Here is a 22372-nt window from a genome sequence, read left to right as displayed (position 1 = left end):
AATGTGTTTTCTGCGTAACAACGAGATGGGACCCAGAGATGCAGCCTGGCAGTTGGGTACTCACCTTTCCTGAAAGATGCCATCTGCCTGGAGGGAGAATGGGCTGTGACACGCAGGTGCCCCGAGGGACACGGCTGCGGCAGTGGCGGCTGTTTACCAGCAAGCATAAGGGAACGCTCCCGGTGAGCGCACCCTCTGAAGCCACTGCCACTGTCGGTGGCGCAGGGAAGGGAAGGGCCCTTTCTCTGGGTCCAGGTGGCCCAGGCCCCTTTGTGCTGCCGCTCGGGAGAGGCCAGAGCCACTGCCACCGCCCGACCATGCTCAGGACCCTTGTGCTGGCGCTGCTGGCTCTGGTCACCGCCGTGGGCCCGAGCCAGGCCAGTGGCTTCACAGGTGAGGGGTCCGGGCTCTGTGCGGGGATGCCGGAGGGGCGATGGGCTCCCTGGGAGTGGGCCCCCTTGAAGACGGCAGCCCTGCAGAGAGCCGGGCAGGCAAAGATGCACCTGCTTTGAGAGGCAGGGTCTGTCTCTTCTTGGCCATACTTTTTCATAACCACAAAAGAGGTGGTGGGAATGCTTCCGAATCACCTGGGGCTTGGTGGGGTTCAAGTGTGGATTCTGAGTCAGTGGGTCTGGGAGGGGCCCGGAACTCTGCATTTCTGCCGGGGGTACAGATGTTACAGGCCTGCTGGCCACGCTGAGAGTAACACATTCCTGGAGAGTCAGAATCGAACCCTCTGGAACCACGGCCCGTTAGTCTTCAACTTACAGATCAGGAGAGGGAGACCCAGAGTGGCCAGGGCCACACAGCCGGCCGAGGGCAAGGTTTCCACCAGGGCTACCCCTGACTTTGACCCTGGCTCAGACCTCCTTTGCCCGCCAGAGAGGGGGGATCAAGAAGTGGGGCTTCCCGCTCATCTTGGGCTCTGCCAGCCCCGTTTCCTCAGCAAGTGAGGATGCGAGTGGCCCTTGGGGACATGAGGGACCAAGCACATGTCTAAGGCCCTTGAGAGACACATGTCAGCTGCTAAAAACACGTTGGATTTCTTTTTTTTTTTTTTTTTTTTTTTTTGCGGTATGCGGGCCTCTCACTGTTGTGGCCTCTCCCGTTGCGGAGCACAGGCTCCGGATGCGCAGGCTCAGCGGCCATGGCTCATGGGCCCAGCCGCTCCGCGGCATATGGGATCCTCCCGGACCGGGGCACGAACCCGTATCCCCTGCATCGGCAGGCGGACTCTCAACCACTGCGCCACCAGGGAGGCCCTACACGTTGGATTTCTGAAGCCCCAGATTTCAGAGAATTGAGATTGCAAACCTTTTACATCATTTTCCTCTAGAAATTCATCATATTCCGTTGGGAATTCAAACAGAGCCATTCTGTTTCTACCATCGACTTCAGTTTTGTACTAGTTTAAACATTTTCCACCCATGGGCAGGATTCTGTGATTTTTTTTTTAATGAATTGTGATTAAAAAAAAAAACGTGATATTTCCTTTGGAATGAGTATATGCAAACCATACAGCTCAGTGGCAGAACAAATGGGAATGTCTGGAGCCAGAGGAGGTCTTAGGAGGCATTTCATGTGCGGGAGGACCCCGGCAGGAGCACTAGGTGGTCCGTCAGGGCTGCACGTCTGTTTGCTCCCAGGTACCACATGCTCCGGTACAGGCGTGATTTCATTTAATTCTCCTACAACCTCAGGCACAGCTATGATTCTACAAATGACAAGGCTGGGGCACCGAGAGGGCATGAAACGTGCTCAGAATCACACGGCTGGTATTAGTGAAGCTAGTGTGAATGCAATTCTGACCCCAGAACCCAGCAGAGCATTAAGATTTTCTACCTCTGGGATTAGAACCCAGGACCCCTGCCTCCTGTGCTCCTGAAAGGATTTGTTGAACAGAAGGATCTGCTAAGAGGTTTCTATTGCGAGCTCTGCCAAGAAGCCAGGCCTGGGGAGGATTTGATGGCCTCTCATAGAATGTGAAAAACAAAACATGGAGATCCAAGTGCAGTTTCACTTGGAAGGAGGAGTGTATGCGCGTGCGTGCACGCACACGTGTGCATGTTCTCGTGAACACGTGCACGGCGCCATGGCTCAACTAGTGGCCACGTTTCACTTTGGCATCTTCTCCAGCCCCTCATCCCAGTCACCTCTAAGCTCTGGCCTCGGAAGCTGCCTTCTCCTGCCCTACCCCACCCAGCCAAGGGCCTCTTTTTCCCTCCCAAAGCTGCCTGGGACCCGCCCTTTGGTGAATACAGGTCGGGTCTACTCCCAGAGGCCCTGCCACCCCAGAGGAGGCCACCACGTGGCTTGGGAGTGGGCTTCAGCACCCTATTCTGCCCAGAGTAAGGCTTCAGGCTCTCCCAGCAGCCTGGGCGTGAGGGCTGGCTTGGCCCCATTTCTTCCTGGGGGTCACCGGTCCCCAAGTCTCGCTTTCTGCATGCTTGTGGGCGACCCTGAGGCCAAAGGTGGAAATCTTCAGGGGTGCTGTCCTGGGGGTGGGGATGAAGATGATTTCTCCTGCCCACTCTGAGTTTCGCCCCAGAAATCCACCTTCTCACTGAAGGGTTTACACTGCAACATGGAGCCCTTACCCAGCGGCTGTACAGTCTCGTAAAGCTTAGAGCTCAGAGCTTGAGTATCTGAAAACGTGAATTACATTCAAAGCATTCAGTCTTCTTTCACTGACAGCCCAGGAACGCAGCAAGTCCCACGCTGGCCGCAGACGTGGGAGGCACCCCACGGCCCTCCTGTCAGTTCCCTGGGGCTGCCTCGGCAAAGCCCCACAGACTGGGGGGGCTTAGTGGTAGAGATTCATTTCTTCACAGTCTGGAGGCCAGAGGTTCAAGGTCAAGGTGTTGGTAGGGTTGGTTCCTCCTGAGGCTGGGAGGGAGAATCTGTCCCCGACACACCTCTCCCCAGCTTCTGATGGTTTGGGCTGCTGCCGATTTTAGTGATCCCTGGCTTGTAGATGCATCACCTTGATCTCTGCCTTCGTCTCCTATTGCATCTCCCTGTGTGCATTCCTGTCTCTGTGTCCAAATTTTCCCTCTTATAAGGATGCCAGTCATACTGGATCAGGGGCCACCGTACACCAATATCCCCTCATCTTAGCTAATTATGTCTGCAAAAACCCTTTTCCCAAGGACAGTCAGATTCTGCGGTACTGGGGTTTAGAACTTCAACTTATGAATTTGGGGTGGGACATATGTCAGCCCTCACATGGTCCCTGCTCTATGAGGCAATAGAGGCTCGCCGGGCAGATGGGACACCCCAGGACCCCATGGCAGGTGGTCCACGACATAGGGGTCTGAGGCTGATGAAGGCAGTAGGTGATATGGGGTCTCAAGAACGAAGTGATAATGCTGATAAAGGCCATGGACATCTGTGCCCAGGAACCGGGCTCCAGGTGAGAGACACCTTTTCAGGCCAGCTGGATGTCCCACCTCAGGCACTGGGTCCTCATCTCCCACTGACCACAGCAACGGTCAGAGTAAACTTTACCATCTATGAAATTCTCACGTGTATTTGACTTGTGTGTTTATCTTTCATCTCATTCCAAAAAGGGGTGTCACTGCCAGCGTGCCCAGCACTTAGTGGGCCTTCACTATGTATTCACTGAGGGAACCGCTGTGTATTCACGTCGAACGTGACAGCCCCTTATTGTGGAGATACGAGGTGTGCGCGGGGCTCTCCAGCCCGCAGAGTCAGAGGACACGCAGCAGAGCCCAGGACACGAGCCCCGGAAGCTTGGTTTCTCTGTGTCCCCTTCAGTGTACCATCAGACCCCTGGGTGCGGGGAGCCGGGGTAGGGCTGGGGTAGCATCTCCTGCTCTGTGGAGGAGGATTGCTCGGTGAGCAGGTGTCATGCTGCATCCCTTGAGTCTATGCTGCTCTATCGCCTTCTCGGATACGGGCCGGTGGGCGGATCCCAGGGGGTCCACCGTGTGTGGGCGGAGGACTTGCAGAGAGCCCCTCACATTGGTTTGATTCTGGCATTTTCCCCTCGTGTTTCTCCATCCACCTCCCTCTCTCGTAGAAAAAGGCCTCTCCCTGCTGAGCTACCAGCTGTGCAACTACAGTGTGAGCCACAATGTCCAGAGCGTGGAGGCAGTGCGCACATCCCGCCTGACCTACGTGCCCTGCGGCTGGTGGGTCCCCTGGCGGCGCTGCCCCAAGACCGTCTACCGGACCCAGTACCTGGTGGTGGAGGTTCCTGAGTGGAGGAACGTGACTGACTGCTGCGAGGGCTACGAGCAGCTGGGCCTCTACTGCGTCCTGCGTGAGTCCTGCCCTGTCTTGGGATAGGCACTGTTCACGCCCCCTGGCCCTGAACTGACTAGAACACTGGTTCTCAGCCTCAAGTGTGCACCAGGGTCATCCAGAGGGCCAGTCTAAGCACCGGTCACTGGCCTCAGCCCGGATTTCAGGTCCAGTGGGGCAGGGGTGAAGTACAAGTTCCCAGGTGATGGTGATGCTACTGGCCTGAGCCCCACTCTGGGAACCTCTGTTTTGGGTGGTGGCTCTCAGACCTGGCTGCACACCGAAGTCCCCTTTAAAGCTGCTGGGGCAGCTTTAAAAACGATGACGCCTGGGTCCCCCTTCAGACACTCTGATGGATTCAGTCTGGGGCATAGCTTGGGCCCTGGGATATTTCTTAAAGCTCCCCCAGCAATTCTAACAGGCAGCTGAGTTTGAGAACCAGCACTGCGATCTCTTCTGTAATGGCAGCCAGCCTTTCCATTCTAAAGGCTGTGAAACCCTAGTCTGAACCCCAATCTGTGAAAGAGATGGAAAGGGTCCCCTGGGGCCCCCCTAACTGTCCAGAGGCCCCCAAGGCCTCTTACTTCCTCTGTGTGGTTCAAAAGACGCTTGGGGCGGTGATCAGCACTGCTGAGGCTGTCCCAGACTCGTCTGAGGCTGGGCGGACGGGGCTGTGTGGCGTTCAGGGCTCAGCCTGTCGACACGGAGGGAACTTTCCAGAAGGCCTCTTCCGGGGGCAAGGGTGCAGGCGTGTGCATGTGTGAATACGTGGGGGGCGGTGGTGATCGTTTGAATCAGTTTCAGAGCTGAGATGAGTTTCTGAACAGGCAGGAGGCCCGCCTACACCCACCGCCGTGGTGGAGGGGAAGTCGGAAGGCTGGCAGTAGGGCACCCTGAGACATAAGGCTGCCGCCTCCGAAATGCAAAGCACCAGCTTGCGGGGTGTGGGAGCGGCTCCCGTGACCCGTCCATCCTCGGGGTCCCGGGCAGCAGGACAGCCACAAGCTGGGGCGTGGACACTGCACACCGGGGGTGCCAGCCCCCCAGCCCTAGGGAATATCAGATGTAGAGTCCTGGGTCCCTCAGACCCTGCAGACGGGCTGGGCCTGCAGTTATCCTGAGCGCACCCTCCCTCAGCCTTCAAAGCCCGCAGAGGATGGGATGGCTGACATGTGCACTCAGGCAGCTCAGAGGGCCAGGCCCAGAGATGACCCGAAAGCTTGGGGTTGAGCAGGTCACAGGAACACACCTCTTCTGGGAGTGTTAAAACGACACCACGGCCACCAATGCCGCCACCACCAATAAAAACCAGGAAGGGCCAGCTGGCCTCAGGTCCGCGGCCGGGTGCCTGTTGTGTATTCCCGCTGGTTCCCTGAAGGGATACTTGCAGGGGCGGTGCTGGGTCTGAGGAGTCCCTTCCCATGGTGACCACGGCTCCCTGTCTGCCGTCCCTGTCTCCAAGGGCCCCATGCACAGCGGGAGCTGCCCCTGCCCTGGGAGCACGCTCTTCTGGGGCTGGGGGTCCTGGGTCGGGGAGGTCTCAGGCGGGGCGCACGGCACTTGGTTTGGAGCATCAGATCCTGGTAGAAGGAGGGGGCCGGCCTAGCCCACCCGCCTTCCCCCGCAGAGGCCACACCCTCCCCACCTGCTGTCGGTCTGTCGTGGGGCTGGGAGGTCACAGGTCCAGAGGGCCGGAGGGGCCCCCAGGAGAGGCTGAGCCCCCAGCCCCGCCCAGCCCGAGCGGCCACCTTTCTGTGCGGCCAGCTGCCCTCCCCCCAGGAGAGAAGGTGGGAGGCACCTGCCTTCTGGGAAGCAGGGACGCAGGGACGCAAAAGCTCATCTTGCTTCCCAACGAGCCAGCCTCCCGTGGGACTCAGCCCCACTTTTAAAGTGTTAGCGCCTTTAAATAGGGGCTCGCCAGGCAGGAGAGGCCCAGAACATTCTAGCTAGAGTCCCGTGGGCAGATCTGCTCTGGGGAAGCGCAGGTCATGGGGCGGCCGTTGTTGGGCGGGGGGATGGGGTGGGAGGCACTGGGGGTGAGGGGAGGAGGACTCACCCTGAAGGCCCCCAGGCCCGGCAGAGGGGGCTGAATTGGGGTGGGGTGGGGTCCACAGTCCCCCCACCTCGGGCCTTGGAAGGGTCACTCTGGAAGCAGCGTGGAGAGGATGCAGGCAGGATCCCAGAAGGAAGGAGAAGAGAGAGGAAAAGGGGCCTGTAAAGGCCAGCGGGAGATCCCTGGTTGCTACCGGACGGGAGCAGACGGGGACACAGACCTGGGGAGGCGGGTGACTTGACCAGGATGGCACAGACCTCGACCCCCGTCGGATTCAGTTAGTGACGTTTGAGAAAGAGGCTCTGGCACGCATGGGAGGGGCACAGTGGTGAGGAACGTCGAGGCCCATGGCCCACTGGACTCCTGCTTGGGGAGGTCCTGGCTTGCTGCCTGGGCCCTGCTTGGCACTGCAGTTGCTGCGGGGCTGCCCTGTGACCGAGGGGAGGGCATGGGGGGCTGCAGCGCTTGTTCCTGCGGCTTGGGAGGCCCCCAGTGAGCCTCGGTGTCCCCCCACATCTGAGCTCAGGGACACCACGTGGGCAGCTAGAAAGTGCCTGGTGGGAAGTATTTACACCACGGGCACTGGCAGCTCAGCTTTCTCCACACCAGCCTGGCTCCTCGGATCAAAGCTGGTGCAGAGGTGCCTCATGACGGCCTGGCTCTTTGGAACCAGAAGTGAGAGGTCCCTGTAAGTGACGCGCTGAGACCCACTGGTTGACTGGCACAGAGGAGCCTGGGGCCACAGCCTGGATGTGGCAGCCCGGGCACCTGGGGAGGAGAGGCAGCAGAGGGCACGCGCCTCCGGGCCGCCCGGGGGTGGGGTTTCTTAGGTCTCAGCAACCTCAGCTCAGCGGTCTCATCCCCGGCAGCAGTGAAACCTCAGCTTTCCTTTCTTCTCTCTCCTCCCACTCAACAGTCAAGAACCCAAAAAAGGGAAGAGCATTACGAGAACACGTGATTTTTTTTTTCAGTCTCGATGACTTTTTCAATTTTTTTAAGTCCCACATTTGGAAGGCCACGATAAGTCATATATGATTTTAGTTAAGTGTATTTTTACAATAAAACAACGGATACACAAGCAACGTAGAAAATTTGGAAACAAAGAAAAGGGAAATTGCCCATAAGTCTGCCCTCCCCCCGCCCTCCCCCGCCAAACAACCCCCCTCCCGCAACAATAACCTCTGTTAACATTTTCTTCTAGTTTCATTCAGGGCAGACCTTTTACAGAAGCGTGGTCACCCTGTTGGAGATGTTTTGTAGCACACTTGTACCCCTTGGCAATTTATCTGGAACATCTTCCGAGTCAATAAATCGTGTTCTCCAGCGTGATTTAACGCCCACAAGGCACTACTTCACACGGATGCATCAGCTCTAAGCAATCTGTTACCACTTAGCATCCAGTGGTTTCCAATTTTTTTTTTTGCGGTACGCGGGCCTCTCACTGCTGTGGCCTCTCCCGCTGCGGAGCACAGGCTCTGGACGCACAGGCTCAGCGGCCATGGCTCACGGGCCCAGCCGTGAGCTCCGCGCAGGCTCCGTGGCATGTGGGATCTTCCCGGACCGGGGCACGAACCCGTGTCCCCTGCATCGGCAGGCGAACTCTCAACCACTGCGCCACCAGGGAAGCCCAGGTTTCCAATGTTTGGTTCTTATAAATAACGCTGCGATGAGTATCATCTGGTGCAAACACTGCTGCACAAAAGTTGGAACATTTAGTCAGGATGGATTCCTCAGAGCAGAACTGAGCATCTCAGTGGACACTCACCACCTGCCGCGACGCCCCGGTTCCCGCACGGCCCATCTCGTCCGCACACTCATCTGCACGGCAAGCCCAGGACCCCGCTGGACCTGGAGCCTACCCCAAACTTCCCTTCTCCCAGGGTGCTGGCCAGGGCCCCTTTGAGGAAAGAGAATTCCGAGGAAGGATTATTATCTGATTATTCCAGAGCGGATCCGATTCCCCAGCCCTAGAGAGTCCTGGGCTGTGGCTCAGACAGAAATCTCCGCCTTATCTCATGAACCGTGACTCACCTGGGGTTGCCAGGCGCTGGGCAGTCCTGGGTCATTGTTTGTATCGAGTTAGGGCAGGAGAAGAGGATGTTTGACTTTCTACCAAGTTGGAACCGTTTACTGTTCTCTCTGGCTCTCCGTAAGCCACCAGCCCTGAGGGGTGGAGGGGGACTCCCAGCTGCCTCCACAGTAAGACGATCTTTAACTCGAAAGCACTTCTGTTGTGATCAGGTCACTGTTTTTGGAAGCCCGTTTCTCCTGGTGGCTATTTTCCTTTCATTTAGAGAAACCTCTTGGTTTAGAATGGTTTTCGATTTCCAGACAAAGGTTTGCAAAGAGTAGAGGGAGTCCCGCTTCACCCCTTGCCCAGGGTCCCTAATTTTAGCTCTTAAATTACCAGGGAGCATTTTCCCCAATAAGGACCAACGTGGGTGCATTACTGTTTAATTCTAGTCCACACTTTATTTGGATTTCCCTGGTTATCCCCTAATGTCACTTTTCAGTCCCAGGAGCCCATGATACACTTAGTCTTATGTTTCTTAAGCACCGAGGCGGTTGGTTTTCACGATGGGAGAGAAAGCAACGTGCTCCCGACCCTTGGCGGGTGGCCCTCCAGGGGTCTCGGCATTTCTATCCCAGCGCAGCCTCTCTCGGGCTGCACCACGTGCCTGTTCTTCATGACCCCAAAGCTGTCCCTGCATGGCCGCTTCTCCAGGGCGTCAGACAACGGAATAGCCACCGGGACAACTAGGAAGTGAGGAGGGGGCCAAGGACAGCATGGAGAGGAGAACGCTCTTGACAGTGACCGCCAAGCCCAGGCTCAGCTTCCGCGGGGAGAGAGCTGATGGGGACCCTGCGTTCATTTCAGCAGCTTTGTCTTTTCTCTTCTCCTCCTTGGCCAATGCAGCTGCCTTGGTGATGTGTTCCCAGCAGGAGGGGCCGCCACCTTCCTTCTGGCTGTGGAGCATCCTGCAGAGAGTCTGGAGAGCCCCAGAGGGCCACCCTCAGGGCACCGGCCCCTCGGCTCTTCCTTTCTACCTGGCGACCCCACGCATCCTCCCAAGGGGCTGGCCCTCCCCAGCTCTGAGGGTGTGTTTCCAGAGCATGGCTGTCACGCCTTCTCTGACTTTCCTGGAGTCTGGGGAGCCCAGAGCGGCACTTCTAAATGTCATGTAGGACACAGAGCTTTACATGGATCTGGGCAGGAGGCAGATGGGTTTGCGTGACACCCAGTCGGGCCTGGAGCCCTCCTCCCCGGGTGGGTGGCCGGAGCTCACGCCCTTCCTCGGACGCTGATGTTGGGGTCTTGCCTTCCTTGTGCTCCCTCCCTGCTGCCCTCAGCCCCCGGACGCTCACGGCTGCCCAGCTTCCTGCATCCCATGCTGCCCTGAGCTCCATCCACTGCTGGGCCTGCACAGACCCGGCAGGGGGGTCAGCCCTGCCGCCCCCAATGCCCAGCCACCGAGGGAGTGTCCGGCAGCATCAGCTGGCGCCCTGGCCACCTCCCTGCAGAGAGCAGCACAGCCGCTTCCCCCGGGTTCCCGTTCTTCTCTCCCTCTTCTGTGTTTTCCTGTCCCCTGAAGATCAGCACCCTGGCTCCCGGCTGGTCCCCCTTGGAGCCCCCGGATTCTCAGAGAGTTCCTGCCTTTCTCAGATCTCTGAAAGCTCTTTGCTTTAGAAGCCCATGCCTTCGCCAGCCCTCACTACATCTGGCTGGACATCCCCCATCGTCTTTGCCTCCTGCAGGCTCCTGTCTGCACGTCTGCATCGTCTGCCCGGAGCTGCGTCCCACCGAGCACGCTGTGAGGGCTGGCCCTGGAGGTGTGCAGCCCACAGCCCCACTGATTGACCTCAGCGGGCCTCCCAGGCATTGACCAGGGGAGGGGTCAGGGCCTCGCTGCCCCCCATCTCCATGAGCGCCTCTAGAAAGCATGCCAAACTTCACATCCGCACAACCAAATCCTGGCTCCACCCGAGGCCGTTCTTCCTGCAGCTTCTCCTGGAAATGGTGCCAAGTGGATGCCCAGGCCTGAAGCCTTGGAACCATCTTGAAGCTTCTCTTCCTTTTACACCCTGTCCTGTCTGTCAGCACGTCCTGCGGGCATTTCCAGCAAAGACACTCAGGATCTGAGGCTTCCCGCTTGTTTCTACCCATCACCCTGGTCCAGCCTCCACCAGCTCTCGCCTGGACCATCTGCCAAAGCACAGCAGGGATGAGCAAGTCAGGCCGCCCTCAGGGAAGCTGTGGACGCAGGACAGGGAAGGGAAGAGGCAGCGGAAGGGGACGATTTCACGGCATTGGCCACGGGGTCGGAAGGTGGTTTGTAAAACCCCAGGTACCTGGAGCTTTGCATACGGGGTGCGGCAGCTCCAGCCCCCAAGGGCCACCTGAGGGTCCTAGGAGGTGGGAACGCAGAGCTTGGCAGAGCAGTGTGAGAGTCTGGGCAGGGCACCACAGTGTCCCCTTCACCACGGACCTGTTCCAAACCCCCAGGGCACCCAACTCAACACCGCGGGGGTCTTTCCGTGGCCCAGCCCACCTGCTCACCCACTGCGCCCTCACCAGCCCTGGGGGCCTCCTTCTTACCTTTGGGGGGCCCAGCGTATTCCTACTTCCCGGGCCTCAAGCTACAGGCTGCCCCCCGAGTGCCCTGGACCCTGCAGAGACCCCTGTTCAGGGAGGCCTTCCCTGCCTACCTGCCCCTGGACCCTGCCTTCTTCCCCGCAGCTCTCATCCATCTGAGCTTTTGCAGGCCTATTGGCATATTGGTCTCTGTCCACCATCTAAGTATCCTGAGGCAGGGACTTTGCCTCGGGCCCACTGCTGGGTTCCGGGCACCTTGCTTTGTGTCTGGCACATAGTAGGTGCTCAATAAATATTGAATGAGTGAGTGAGTGAGCTGTCAGGACACAGAGCAGCAAGGGGGCCTCTACAGGGGTGGTAGAGAGCCCTGTACATGGACTCCTGAGGCCTAGAGGAACAGGTCACCCGGGCCCCCAGCTTCCTGGGAGAAGCTGCCCTCCTCCCAGGAAAGATGGTCAGGCTACATTAGAGTCAGAGCAAACGGCCTCGACGGCTGCTCTGCAGGACAGGGCGACGCCCTGCCCAGGCCTGGTGGTGGCCCTTGAGTGGGCTGCTCTGTGCGCCTCGGAACCGCAGACAGGTTCCAGTGCCAGGAAGCATCCAGACACAGCGCCACGCAGGCCATCCGGGATTCTACAGCCAACAGCACTAATCGCTGCTCGCTTGTCCCCCAGCCCTGAATCGGTCTGAGGAGTTCGCCTCCAGACCCGGGATCTGCCCGGCGGTGAGGCCAGAAGCGTCTGCCTCGCCGTGCGCCCTGGATGCGGACTGTCCTGGCCTTCAGAAGTGCTGCCCCTCGTCGGGGGGCCCCCGCTGCTCGGCCCCCGCTCCCCGAGGTAGGGCTGAGGCCTGATCTAGGAGAAGCTGGGGGGAGGAGCAGCCCGGGTTTTATGGGGAGCCTGCAGCCTGTGCGCGGGCCCATTTCACTCATAAAATCCGGCCACTGACCCCCCCAGGGGAGAAGTGTACTCACAGCTGCCCTGAGGGGGTTAGACGTTCCTGGAAAAGCAGGGGCCCCAGTTTCCCAAGATTGCCTGGGAAGGCCCTCAGAGCTCCCGGTGAGCTTGCTGGGAGCTGCACTGTGTCAGAGCTGGGAGGTTTAGGGCTGTCTGCTTGTGCAGCCCCACGGGGACCCGAAATCCTTCCCAGGCCCCTGTCTGGCAAGTCAGTGCAGGCCCCCAGGAAAAGAGGTGGTCAAGGTTCAGAGCCAGGGAATCATATATAAACTGTATATATATATATTATATATATAATATATATAATATATATATATATAACGTGCAATATACAATATATTATAAAACATGAAATGTTAGTATAATATATATCTTATTAGCATAGTATAAAGTAATAGTATACATAATGTAAATATTATGTTACATGTAATATATAATGATACTATTATACTGTATACATTATAGTATATATGTTATAAGTAATATACGTCATGTTATCTAGTATACCTTGTGTACAATAGTACATTCTACGGTATAAATAGGATCATATGTAATATAAGAGAAGCGGGGCAGGGGGTCGGGAGTGTGCCACCCCATTCCCCAGGGGCCTCCTGTGGCCCCAGCCTGTCCTGGGTCTGTGGCTCATCCCTGTGTGCTCGGGCAGCTCCAGAGAGGAAGCTGGCGCGTTTCTGGTACAACGTGACCGTCCTGGTGAAGATGGACTTCATGGAGCTCCAGCAGGTGGACCCCAGGCTGCTGGATCACATGAGGCTCCTGCACTCCATGGTAGGTGTCGGGGTGTCGGGAGGGGTTCCACAGGAGACCCCAACTGACTGACTCTGAGCCAAATGTGGATTCTTACTTAAAAACAGCTTGAAAGAGATATGATTTTTGTGCAATAAAATGCACTCTCGGAAGGGTGCAGTTTGGTGTGTTTTGAGGTACATGGTGTGCAAGCCCTACCCTATCACGACGTGAAGCAGGCAACTCTTCCTCTTTTCAGGGTCTGTTGCTTAAAGCCCGGGTGCAGCCTTCCCAGGCCCCAGAGCTGTGCCCTTGAGCACCTCCGTCACGGATCCCCGAGTTCTGGTTCCTGCTTTAGGGAAGTCCCAGGAGTTCTGGAAGGTGCTGAGATGGGGACCTCTAGACTGGGCTCATCTGCCTTGGCACTGTCGATGTTTGGGGCTGGATGGCTCTGTCATGGGGCTGCCTGTCCCCACAGGATTTCGCAGCAGGCCTGGCTCTACACAAAAGAGACCAGAAGTGTGCCCATCTGTGACAACCAAAACTGTCTCTAGATGTGGCCACAGGCCGTCTGAGGGGCAACGCCCGCACCCCACCCCCCGGGGGGAGCCCCAGCCTAGACACAGCTCATGCTTGCTGACGCCTCGGCAGCGCCTTCCAACCAGCAGGACGTCTTCACGCCGTGGGAGTCGCCCCGCCCCGCCCAGGTCCTGGGAGCCCAGCTGGGGGGCAGGCACTGCTCAGCACCACCTGACGGTGCCTGCCCAGGGTGGTGGTCTGACCTCAGGACCCGCTTCCCAAGTGAGTGACCTGCGGTCACCCCACGCTGGGAAGGGCCCTGCATTTGTATAATGCTCTGCTGTTGCCTCTTGAAATGCTTAATAATTTTTGAACAAGGGGTTGCACATTTCCTTCCGCACTGGACCCCTCACACTGTGTCTGGTCCTTCCTGACCATCAGGTCCCGTAGATGTGGCCCCTGGGTCATATGATATCAGACCCAGAATGGGCCGGGGTGAGCCCCAAACAGATGGCACACACCGTCACCTTGCTCTGGGCTGTCCAGTAAAATGGCTTGAGAGGGACTCCCGTATGTCCCCTTGACCCAGAAGCCTCTTTAACTGCCCCAGCTAGAAGAGATTTTTGTCTTTTCTTAGCTTGTTGGGGGGTTAGGGATGCCCAGTTGGCCAGTAAGAACATGGCTCTGGAGCCAGACTGCATGGATTCGAATCCCAACACTGTCACTCATCAGCTGTGTGACCTTGCGCAAGTTACTTAACCTCTCGGTGCCTTAGATACCTATTTCGTTAAACAGGAATAATCATAATCCTACCTGAGACAGTGGCTGTGAGGTTTAGACAGTACATTAAAAAGCTTAAAACGATGCTGATCCACATAGGTTCTGAGCTGCTGTGATTGTTGGTTTTTGAATGCTATCGTTCCCGTCACCCTTTGCCTCTTCATGTGTGTAGGTTTTGTTCCTCCCCTCAGGAGAGCCTGTCCACATGGGCTCCCGACTGCAGCAGGTGCTGGGCGCCCTAACGAAGGGGTTTGCAAGAGGCCAGTGTTGACTTCCTGATCTGCCTCCCCCTGTGAAGGGTTTCAAGTCTGCTGAGGAGGGCGCGGGCTCCAGGGCCCCCAAAACACCTTTCTGGTTCCCAGGGGAGACTTGTGGGTTTGTTGGCAAAGCCTGCTTCAGTGATGCCCTTGTGCCTGGTAGTCACGCTGTTTGCCTGGCTTCCTAAGGCAAACATTAATGCTACCTTGAGATTTCGGGATATTAGACTGGAACAAAAAGAATTCATATGAAATGAGAAAAGGGATCATTAAACTTCAGAAAATATCGGATGTGGTTTGACGTCCAGTTCCCTAATTCCAGACCTGATTCTCTGTTGTCAGGTGCAAGGGCGGGGACCGGTGGGGGGACCCTGGTTGACCGGTGTCTCTTCCTGGGGCTGCGGTAGCAGACCACACAGCAGAGGTCCGCTTCAGGCGTCTCCTTAGCTTCTCCTTGTGTCCTCACATTGTCTTCTCTGCCAGTGTCTGTGTCCAAACGTCTTCTTTGTGGAAGGACACCAGTCATCTTGGACCAAGGCCCACCCTAATGAGCTCATCTTAACTAACTACATCTGCAACGGCCCTATCTCCAAATAAGGTCACCTTCTGAGGTTCTGGGGGATTAGGACTCCAACATGGGGATTTATTTTTTGGGGGGGACACAATTCAACCCCAAAGTATTTATAATCTGGTTTGCGGGACTTTATTGGAATGACAACAGACATAAAAATATTGGAGAGGGTTTTTTGCTGCACAGGAGAATGGTGTGTGTGTGTGTGGTGTGTGTGTGTGTGCAGTTAATTTTAACGCCCCTAGGCCTCCGTCTCCCTGTCTGTCCGATGGGCGCGTCCTTCCACCGCCTGATGCTCTGACTCTGGTTTCACAGGTCACCAGTGCCCTGCAGCCACTGGACACCACTGTCCACCACTTGCACTCAGCCGGGGGGGACACCTCGATCACGGTGTCCCAGCTGCTGCTGGGTCTGCCGCAGCCGGAGCCTGTGGCCCGCATCTCCGCGGTGCTGGACGGCATGGTGAAACGCGTCTATGAAGTGATTGACATCCGGGTGCAAGGTGCGGCTTCCCTTTGTTGTCCCCTTGGGGGCGGGGGCCGCCCGAGTGGGAGAATCATCCAGTGGGTGAGGGGCGGTCAGAGCCACCTTTAGCTCATCCCAGCCCGGAGTTTAAACTCCAAGTTCCGGAGCCGAGATTTTGAGAACTCGTCCTGTGCTGTGTCCCCTTCCCCCTCCCTCCTCCCGGCCTCCTCCTAAGCCTCTCACACCCAGTTTCTCCTTGCATCCAGGTGGGGCTGGAGAACAAACCCCAGAACAGCACACAAATAACCCATTTCCTCAGTTCTTGGGTTCCCAAATTTCCCTCTGGCCTCTTTCCCACCCTCGCTAAGGACATCCTTACATCTCGAAGGCTCTTAAAGCAGAGTTTGCACAAATCTGAGTTTGGTACAGCAGGTAGATGTGTTTCTGGAAGAAATTACCTGGCTTTTTTTTTTTTTCTTTCTATCCATGTCAGGGTTCGGCAAACTTTCTGAAAAAGGTCAGATAGTAAATATTTTTGGCTGTGGGCCCCATGGCCTGTTTCAACAGCTCAGCTTTGCCAAGTGGCATGAAAGTAACCGTGGACAGTCCGTGAGCAGACGGCTGGGCTCCAATAGCACTTTCCTTCCCGCTACAGAAGGCAGCTGAAGTTTGCTGCACCCTTAGGAGGATGGCTGCTCTTGTGAGGCAGCTCTTTCTATGACGCTGAAGGTCACACGTAAAGATGCCAGGGTCTGGAGCCCAGGGAAAGCTCCGATGATGGCATTTAATTCCCTTCAACTCTACAAATGTTCTTGAAAACCAAACCAAGCAGCACCCATAAGCCAACTGCTTGTGTCGTCTGTCCTGACAGGTTTCCGTCTGGAGACCCTAGGAACGCCCCAGCAGGTGAACAAGGAGGGGTTATCTCAGGAGGTAGCGAGAGAGAAGGCATGAGGCAGGGACCGCGGGCGTGTCCGCGGGAGGGTGTCAGAGAGAATCCGTTATGGGGTGCAGCTCTGATTGGGTGGCTTGGGAGAGGGAGGGGTAAGGGGGTGGGGCTTGTTCTAGGTTGGATGCTGTCAGCAGGCAGAGGCAGTTCTGTGACTGGGTATTTCAATCAATCTCATCCACAGGGAGGGGTAACCAGCATGAAGGTGAGCTAGGATTCGTAAACAATGAATAGCCCCTCACTGCGGCCAAGAGAGGGGTTGGTACTTGGTGGGTGACGGTGGCCTTTTTTTTCCGTCTGGCTTAGATAAAACGGTGATATGGCCTTGCCTTGTCTTCCTCTGTCCTGGCGGCGGAGAAGCCTGGCTGCCTGTTCTGGGCAGGTACTCCCGGTCGACAGGAGAGGGCCAGGCCCCTTCTGCAGGTCAGGGGCTGCTCTGTCCTATTTCTCCATCGGATAGATGCTTGGGGAGGATGTCTGGACCTCATGATTTCAGACTCAACACAGCCCCAAAGTGATCTGCTCGGGCCACAGCGCCCACCCAAGCACATGGAGCTGTGCCTTGAGCCGTGGGCCAGCTGCTCCGGTGAAGAGGGCTGTGACCGACGGGACCTCTAAGACAGGGCATCAAGAGGCCCCTGGGGACTGCGGCCCAAACCACTTCCTCAGCTCGTGTGATACACGTTTGGAGGTTAGTGGGAAGGACCGATGATGGCCCTGATGAGCATCCTCACCTGTTCCCCTTTCCCACAGACGTAGATGAATGTTTCTATGACGAACTCAACGCCTGCCCTGGGAGGGGACAGTGTCTAAACATGGAGGGCTCGTACCAGTGCCTGGGTCACCTGGAGTCACCCACCTCGTCCCCCCAGAAGCTGGATGGCAGCTGTGAAGGTGAGTGACCGGGCTCTCCAGGTGGGGAAGGAAGGCCTTAAGGAAGCCTCCGTTGAGATGCAGACACACCTTATCCCCTTTGGCCTCTAGAATTCTCTCTTCTTTCTGGAACCTGATTTATGGCTTTAACAACATTGTTACAGGAGTGCAAGGATAAGTCGCCCCCAGTCTCAGCACCCTGGCAAATTGTTTTTTATTTTCTCCTGTTTCCTTCTAGTTTGTTTTTTTTTAACCTCATTTAAATCCTGCCACATATGCAATTTTGTATTTTGCTTTCTTCACTTCCCATTATGTCATGTAAAGGTTTCCAAGAAGCAACCTCGTCTTCATAATTACGATTTTCAATGCTTGAGTGACAGTGGTATGCTATAGCAGTGATGCAATGCTCTTAGCTATTTCCCTCGTGGGGGACTTGTATGTCACCTCCAACATTCCTCTCTGAAAGCTACAACTTTCGCTAGCATCGTGAAGTGGTTGGGGAAAATATTGTTATAACTGAGTTTGAATAAATTAGTGATTTAATCCTCATGTTCTTTTCCCTTTAAGGGGAGAGGGGTGATTGAGTGTTGGCTATTCCTAAGGTCTCTGGATTTTTTAAAATGCCCCTACCAGTCCCACCTCTGCAACCAGACTCGCCTGTCCTGTGCCTTGGGGGCTTTGTCTGATTAGAACTGTGCATCTCCTCTGTGCATGATGTGCCCACAAAGCTTTGCCCAGAATCCTAGCAGACCATCCCAGATCTCCTGCGCTGTGGCCTCAGGGGGGAGCATCCTGACCCGCAATGGGAACAGAAGTTTGGAATAGAGTTATTGACAATACCCTGCTCAGTTATCTGAAAAGACACCAGACTCTGTTCACAAGGAAGACTGTTGCCAAACTGCCACGCTGACAGCTGAACATAAACAGGGAAAGCGCACCACCCCGACCTCATTTCCAACAGGGCAGAAAAGACAAAGCCGGTGTCTCCCGATCAGAAAGTTAGAGTGAATTCCAATCGCATATGGCTAAGGGAAACAGCACATGTTTTAAATTTAGAAGCTAATATAATAAATGAGCTATCTGCTGGAACGGGTTAGAGGTACAGACCCGTGGAAAATACAGCGCAAATTTCAGATGCTTTTCTTGTGAAATTAGTCACCCAGTTAATGACACACAGGGCAGCTGGATTCTTGCACAGAAAAACCCCATAAGAAATATTGCCCGGTTTGCACTTCATGTTCCAGGAACACGTTCTGCTTTTAGGATGGAGTGGAATTGTCTTCAAGGGTCATCCTGACTCCCTCCGACATGGTCCCCTACCCAGCTGAAGCCTGATAGCTATTCAGCTCCATAAAGAACCATCTTCTGAGGTGGCTGCTTGGTGAGGGCAGGGCTGCGCTGGAGAGTCCACTAGGCTGCCAAGGATTGCCGCTCAAGTTCACAAACCTGATCTATAATCAGGTTTTCAACAACTGAACGCTCGGCATCTTGGCTCAAATGCCCAGTGTTTCTACCTTTACAAGGTTCAGGTGTCCAGCTGGCGGGTCCAGGGCTTAAAGAGGAGCAGAGACTGACACGGGAGATCACGGGAAAGGTCACTGCCCCAGCAGCACCCTTCCTGCCCCACCAGACACAGGTCAGGGCTTCCTAGAAGGAACAAAGGCCCAGACCCGTGGACACAGAGATTCTCATGCGCTTCTCTCAGATCAGTGTCGACTCCTGAATTCAGGTTCACAACTGTAGCCCGGGGAGGGTCACAGGGCAGTGGTACCCTGGGATCACGCACAGTCAAGAATTGGGTTTACCTTCTGGGGCCACATTTTCAGAGGGAGGGACGTTGCAAAGCCAAAGGGCAGTGACAGAAACTGTCCTGGCCAGTGAACTGAAATCCAAGTCAGAGGGAAGAAGGAAGGGTCAGGAAAGAAGTATTATTTCCAGTATAGAGTATCTCAATTCTGTCCTCCAGAAGAGGGCTTAGCCTTAGTATGTCAGCAGTTGGCTGATTTTGCAGCAACACAAAGAACTTTCCAACAAGTTGCACCGTCTCACCCATAGCTGCCTTGAAAACTACTTAAAGAAGCGTGGGTAGGTGGATTCATTTCCTGGGCCTGTGTAACAAAACAGCACAGACTTGGGGGTTTAAAACAACAGAAGTTTCTTCTCTCACAGTTCTGGAGGGCAGAAGCCCACCATCGTTATCACTGGGTTCAAGTCCAGGTGTCGGCAGGGCCAGGGTCCCTGCGGAGGCTCTAGGGGAGACCGCTTCTTTGCCTCACCCTTCTTCTGAGGGCTGCACGAATCCCTTGGCTTGTGGCCACATCACTCCCACCTTCAAGGCCAACCTCTTCCGTCCTCTCTTCTGTGTGTGTGTGTGTGTCCACTCTCCCGACTCTCTCTTGTGATCGCATTTAGGGCCCACCTGGATAATCCAGGACAATCTCTTCTTGAGATCCTTAACTTCATCACACCTGCAAAGACCCTTTTTCCAAATAAGGTCACATTTCCAGGTTCCAGGGATTAGGAGCTGCTATCTTTGGAGGTTATTACCCAGTCTATTGCCGGTGGTGGGATAGTTTAGGAGTACAGCGTGGGAACTTTGTCATTAGTGATTGGACAGCTTTGCCATTTACTCTCTACTTGACCTTTCTAGGCCTCAGTTTCGTCCTCTGTAAAATGGGATCAAAGTACAATAGAACCTATTACCTGGTATTGTTAGAAAGGCTGTGTGGAATGACATGCCCGCTGCCACAGCACTCAGCCGACGGCAGCTCGACAGCGTGATGCATGTAGTGGGAGGGGGTGCCCATAGCGCCGTGGGTGTCCCCACAGCCCCGTGTCCCCTCTGCTGCTATGACACTGGCCATGCTGGCTTGGACATCCCATGTGTGTGTCTGGCATCGCTGTGGACCTTAATCCAAACTTGTTTCCATCACTGTGCTGGATCATAGTAGGTGCTCAATAAATGTCAAATCATATGAAATTGCCACTGTGGCTGGTCAAACACGGTTGAATCCGGACAACTGTAAACGTCTCAAGGTAATAAATTGGAGAAAGAGCTACACAAATGTTCGGCTGTAGCATTCTCTGCAGGGAGGATTTATGTCTATGGATGAGAGGGCCACATGCCCGCAGTGCCTTAGCTGCAGGAACCTTGGGCGGACGGCAGCTTCTGCAGATGCTTCTGAGGGTTTCATAGCCATCGAAACGACCCTGTTGGTGGCTCCTTAGCCCAGTGTTCTAGGGACCCTCTGGCGTCTTAATTTAAGCAGTGACTATGTCTCCAGCCAGCCTGACACCCTCTCAGACTTCCTAAACGCCAGTCCCGGGGTTCTTCCCAACACCTAGGGGACCCTTTCTATTTTAATTCCCCTCAGCCTGGAGGCACTCGCTATAATATGTGCTTGTAAAGGGCCACACACAGGCCCATAATACGGATTCGTTTGCCGTTCCACATCGAGTGATGCCCGAATGTCAACCAGGACATGGGGGTGCAGCCCCGCTGTGAGCTGGTTGCTGCTGCCCGGGCCTCAGGCCTCGTTCTCAGCCCCACTGTCCTATTTGCCAGGCGTCGTGTGGTCACCTGCAGGGCTGAAAGAATGTTGGGTGTTGTGTGGTTTGTGTGAATCAGAACATTCAGTGCTTTTAGCAGATTTTTAGAAAAGCTGTAGCTTTTCCTTACTTTCTCAGTGACACGTTCCTGGGGACAGACCGAAAAGTGATGTGGTTATTAGACCCCCAGAAGGTGATCGTCTTGATTTCATGGTCCCAGTGGCCAGGAGGTGGGGATGAGACCCACGGTCTCAGGGCCTGAGCTGCTGGCCAGTCCTCAGCTGAAACAAAGGACAGTGTCGTGAAGAATGAAAACCATTTGTGAGACAAAGGCACAGAAAAATACTGGACAATTCAGTGAAAAGGACAAACGCGTCTTCTTCAAAGTACATGCTACCTCTGCACGGAAGGAGAGTTTTCAGGAAGCTGCAAGAATTTACATGGAGGCAGGGTTGGGCTCACCTGTCTCTCCAGCATCCGCCAGTTTATACCCGTGCTTTGCGGGGACCTGTAGGGGCTCACGGTAGGGGAGCACAGCCACAGGGCACTGCCATTTCTAAAGAGCAGCTTGGAGAGGACCCAGCAGGGCTGAATTGCAGGATGAGGGTGGGTCACCAATCTTGATCCTGAGCCTCCTGGCAGCCAAGGCAAAAAGGGAAATGGGTTGAATTGTGCCAATTTTAATTTTTACTGAAAGGAAGCATACACATTTGTCAGAAAGACAATTTTTTCGTAATATTAGAAAGCATATACCCTATGAATCCTTACAGAAAGGGCTTTGGAAACTTCACATCTATTTTAATTCTTTTTTCTCTACTGTGGTTTTGCAAAAGATTTTTTAAAAATCTTTTCTTATAGAAATCAAATTCTGCTGTAAAAATGATGGTGTCTAGACTGAGGGCCACCCTAGGCTTTGTATAATTCATATTGGCCAGGTGCCTGCTGTGAAGCCAGAATTTTTCTCCCCCCAAAAGACATTTAATTCCATCTGAGCATTAAAGTACATATGGGTTGTTATATTTGAGTATTCCTCCCTAAAGCATGAGTGTCTATGTGAAAACACAGGACACCTCAGCCTGACTCCGGACCCCTGCTTCCCCATGGGCCATTGTTTTGGCGATGAATTAGCCGAGCAGAAGACCTCGGGCCAATGTTCAAGTACTTGTGACTCAGAAGAGCAGGCCCTTTGAATCTGTGTTGAGATGGTATTTATAAACGTAGCCCAGAAACATCAGACCACGCGTTAATCTGCTCAGGCTGCCATGACACACACCACAGACTGGGGGCTTAAACGACAGGCAGTTACTCTCCCATAGTCCAGAGGCTGGAGTCCAAGGGCAAGGTGCTGGCAGGCTGGTGCCTTGAGAGGCCTCTTGGCGTGCAGACGGCCGTCTCGTCCCCGTGTCCTCACGTGGTCATCCCTCTGCCTGGTCGTGTCCTCATCTCTTCTATAAGGACACGAGTCAGGTTGGATTAGGGCCACCCTGATGACCTCACTTTAACTTAACAAGTTCTTCTCCAAATACGGCCACATTTTGAGGCATTGGGGGTTAGGACCCCACACACGAGTTTTAGGGGAACACAGTTCAGCCCATCACACAACGTAATGACCAAAGCTACAGAAACAATTTGGTGGTTTTCATGGCTTGGCTATAGTAAATAATGCTGTAATGAACATGGGGTGCAGGTATCTCTTTGAGTTAGTGATTTTGTTTCCTTCATATAAATAGGAAAGGAATTGCTGGATCATATGGTAGTTTTATTTTTCATTTCTTGAGGAACCTCCATACTGTTCT

The 22372-nt window shown here is 55.0% G+C and overlaps 1 protein-coding gene across 1 annotated transcript in view; it reads left to right on the top strand.

Moving 5' to 3' along the window:
• Positions 1–317: 317 nt before the first annotated feature.
• Positions 318–22372, top strand: part of UMODL1 (uromodulin like 1) — a gene marked incomplete at both ends in the record, with an annotated part of 61469 nt that continues 39414 nt past the window's right edge. The window contains 8 exons of the mRNA XM_081234730.1: positions 318–393; positions 4043–4285; positions 11588–11749; positions 12534–12655; positions 15056–15242; positions 16077–16138; positions 16778–17048; positions 21893–22006. Coding sequence (XP_081090856.1) covers positions 318–393; positions 4043–4285; positions 11588–11749; positions 12534–12655; positions 15056–15242; positions 16077–16138; positions 16778–17048; positions 21893–22006 — 1237 coding nt within the window. The remainder of the gene's footprint in view (positions 394–4042; positions 4286–11587; positions 11750–12533; positions 12656–15055; positions 15243–16076; positions 16139–16777; positions 17049–21892; positions 22007–22372) is intronic.

This window comes from Mesoplodon bidens (assembly GCF_964165515.1).
Source record: "Mesoplodon bidens genome assembly, chromosome: 5".
Lineage (NCBI taxonomy): Eukaryota > Metazoa > Chordata > Mammalia > Artiodactyla > Ziphiidae > Mesoplodon > Mesoplodon bidens.
The sequence above is the reverse complement of the archived record's forward strand: the minus strand, read 5'-3'. Positions and strand labels throughout refer to the sequence as shown.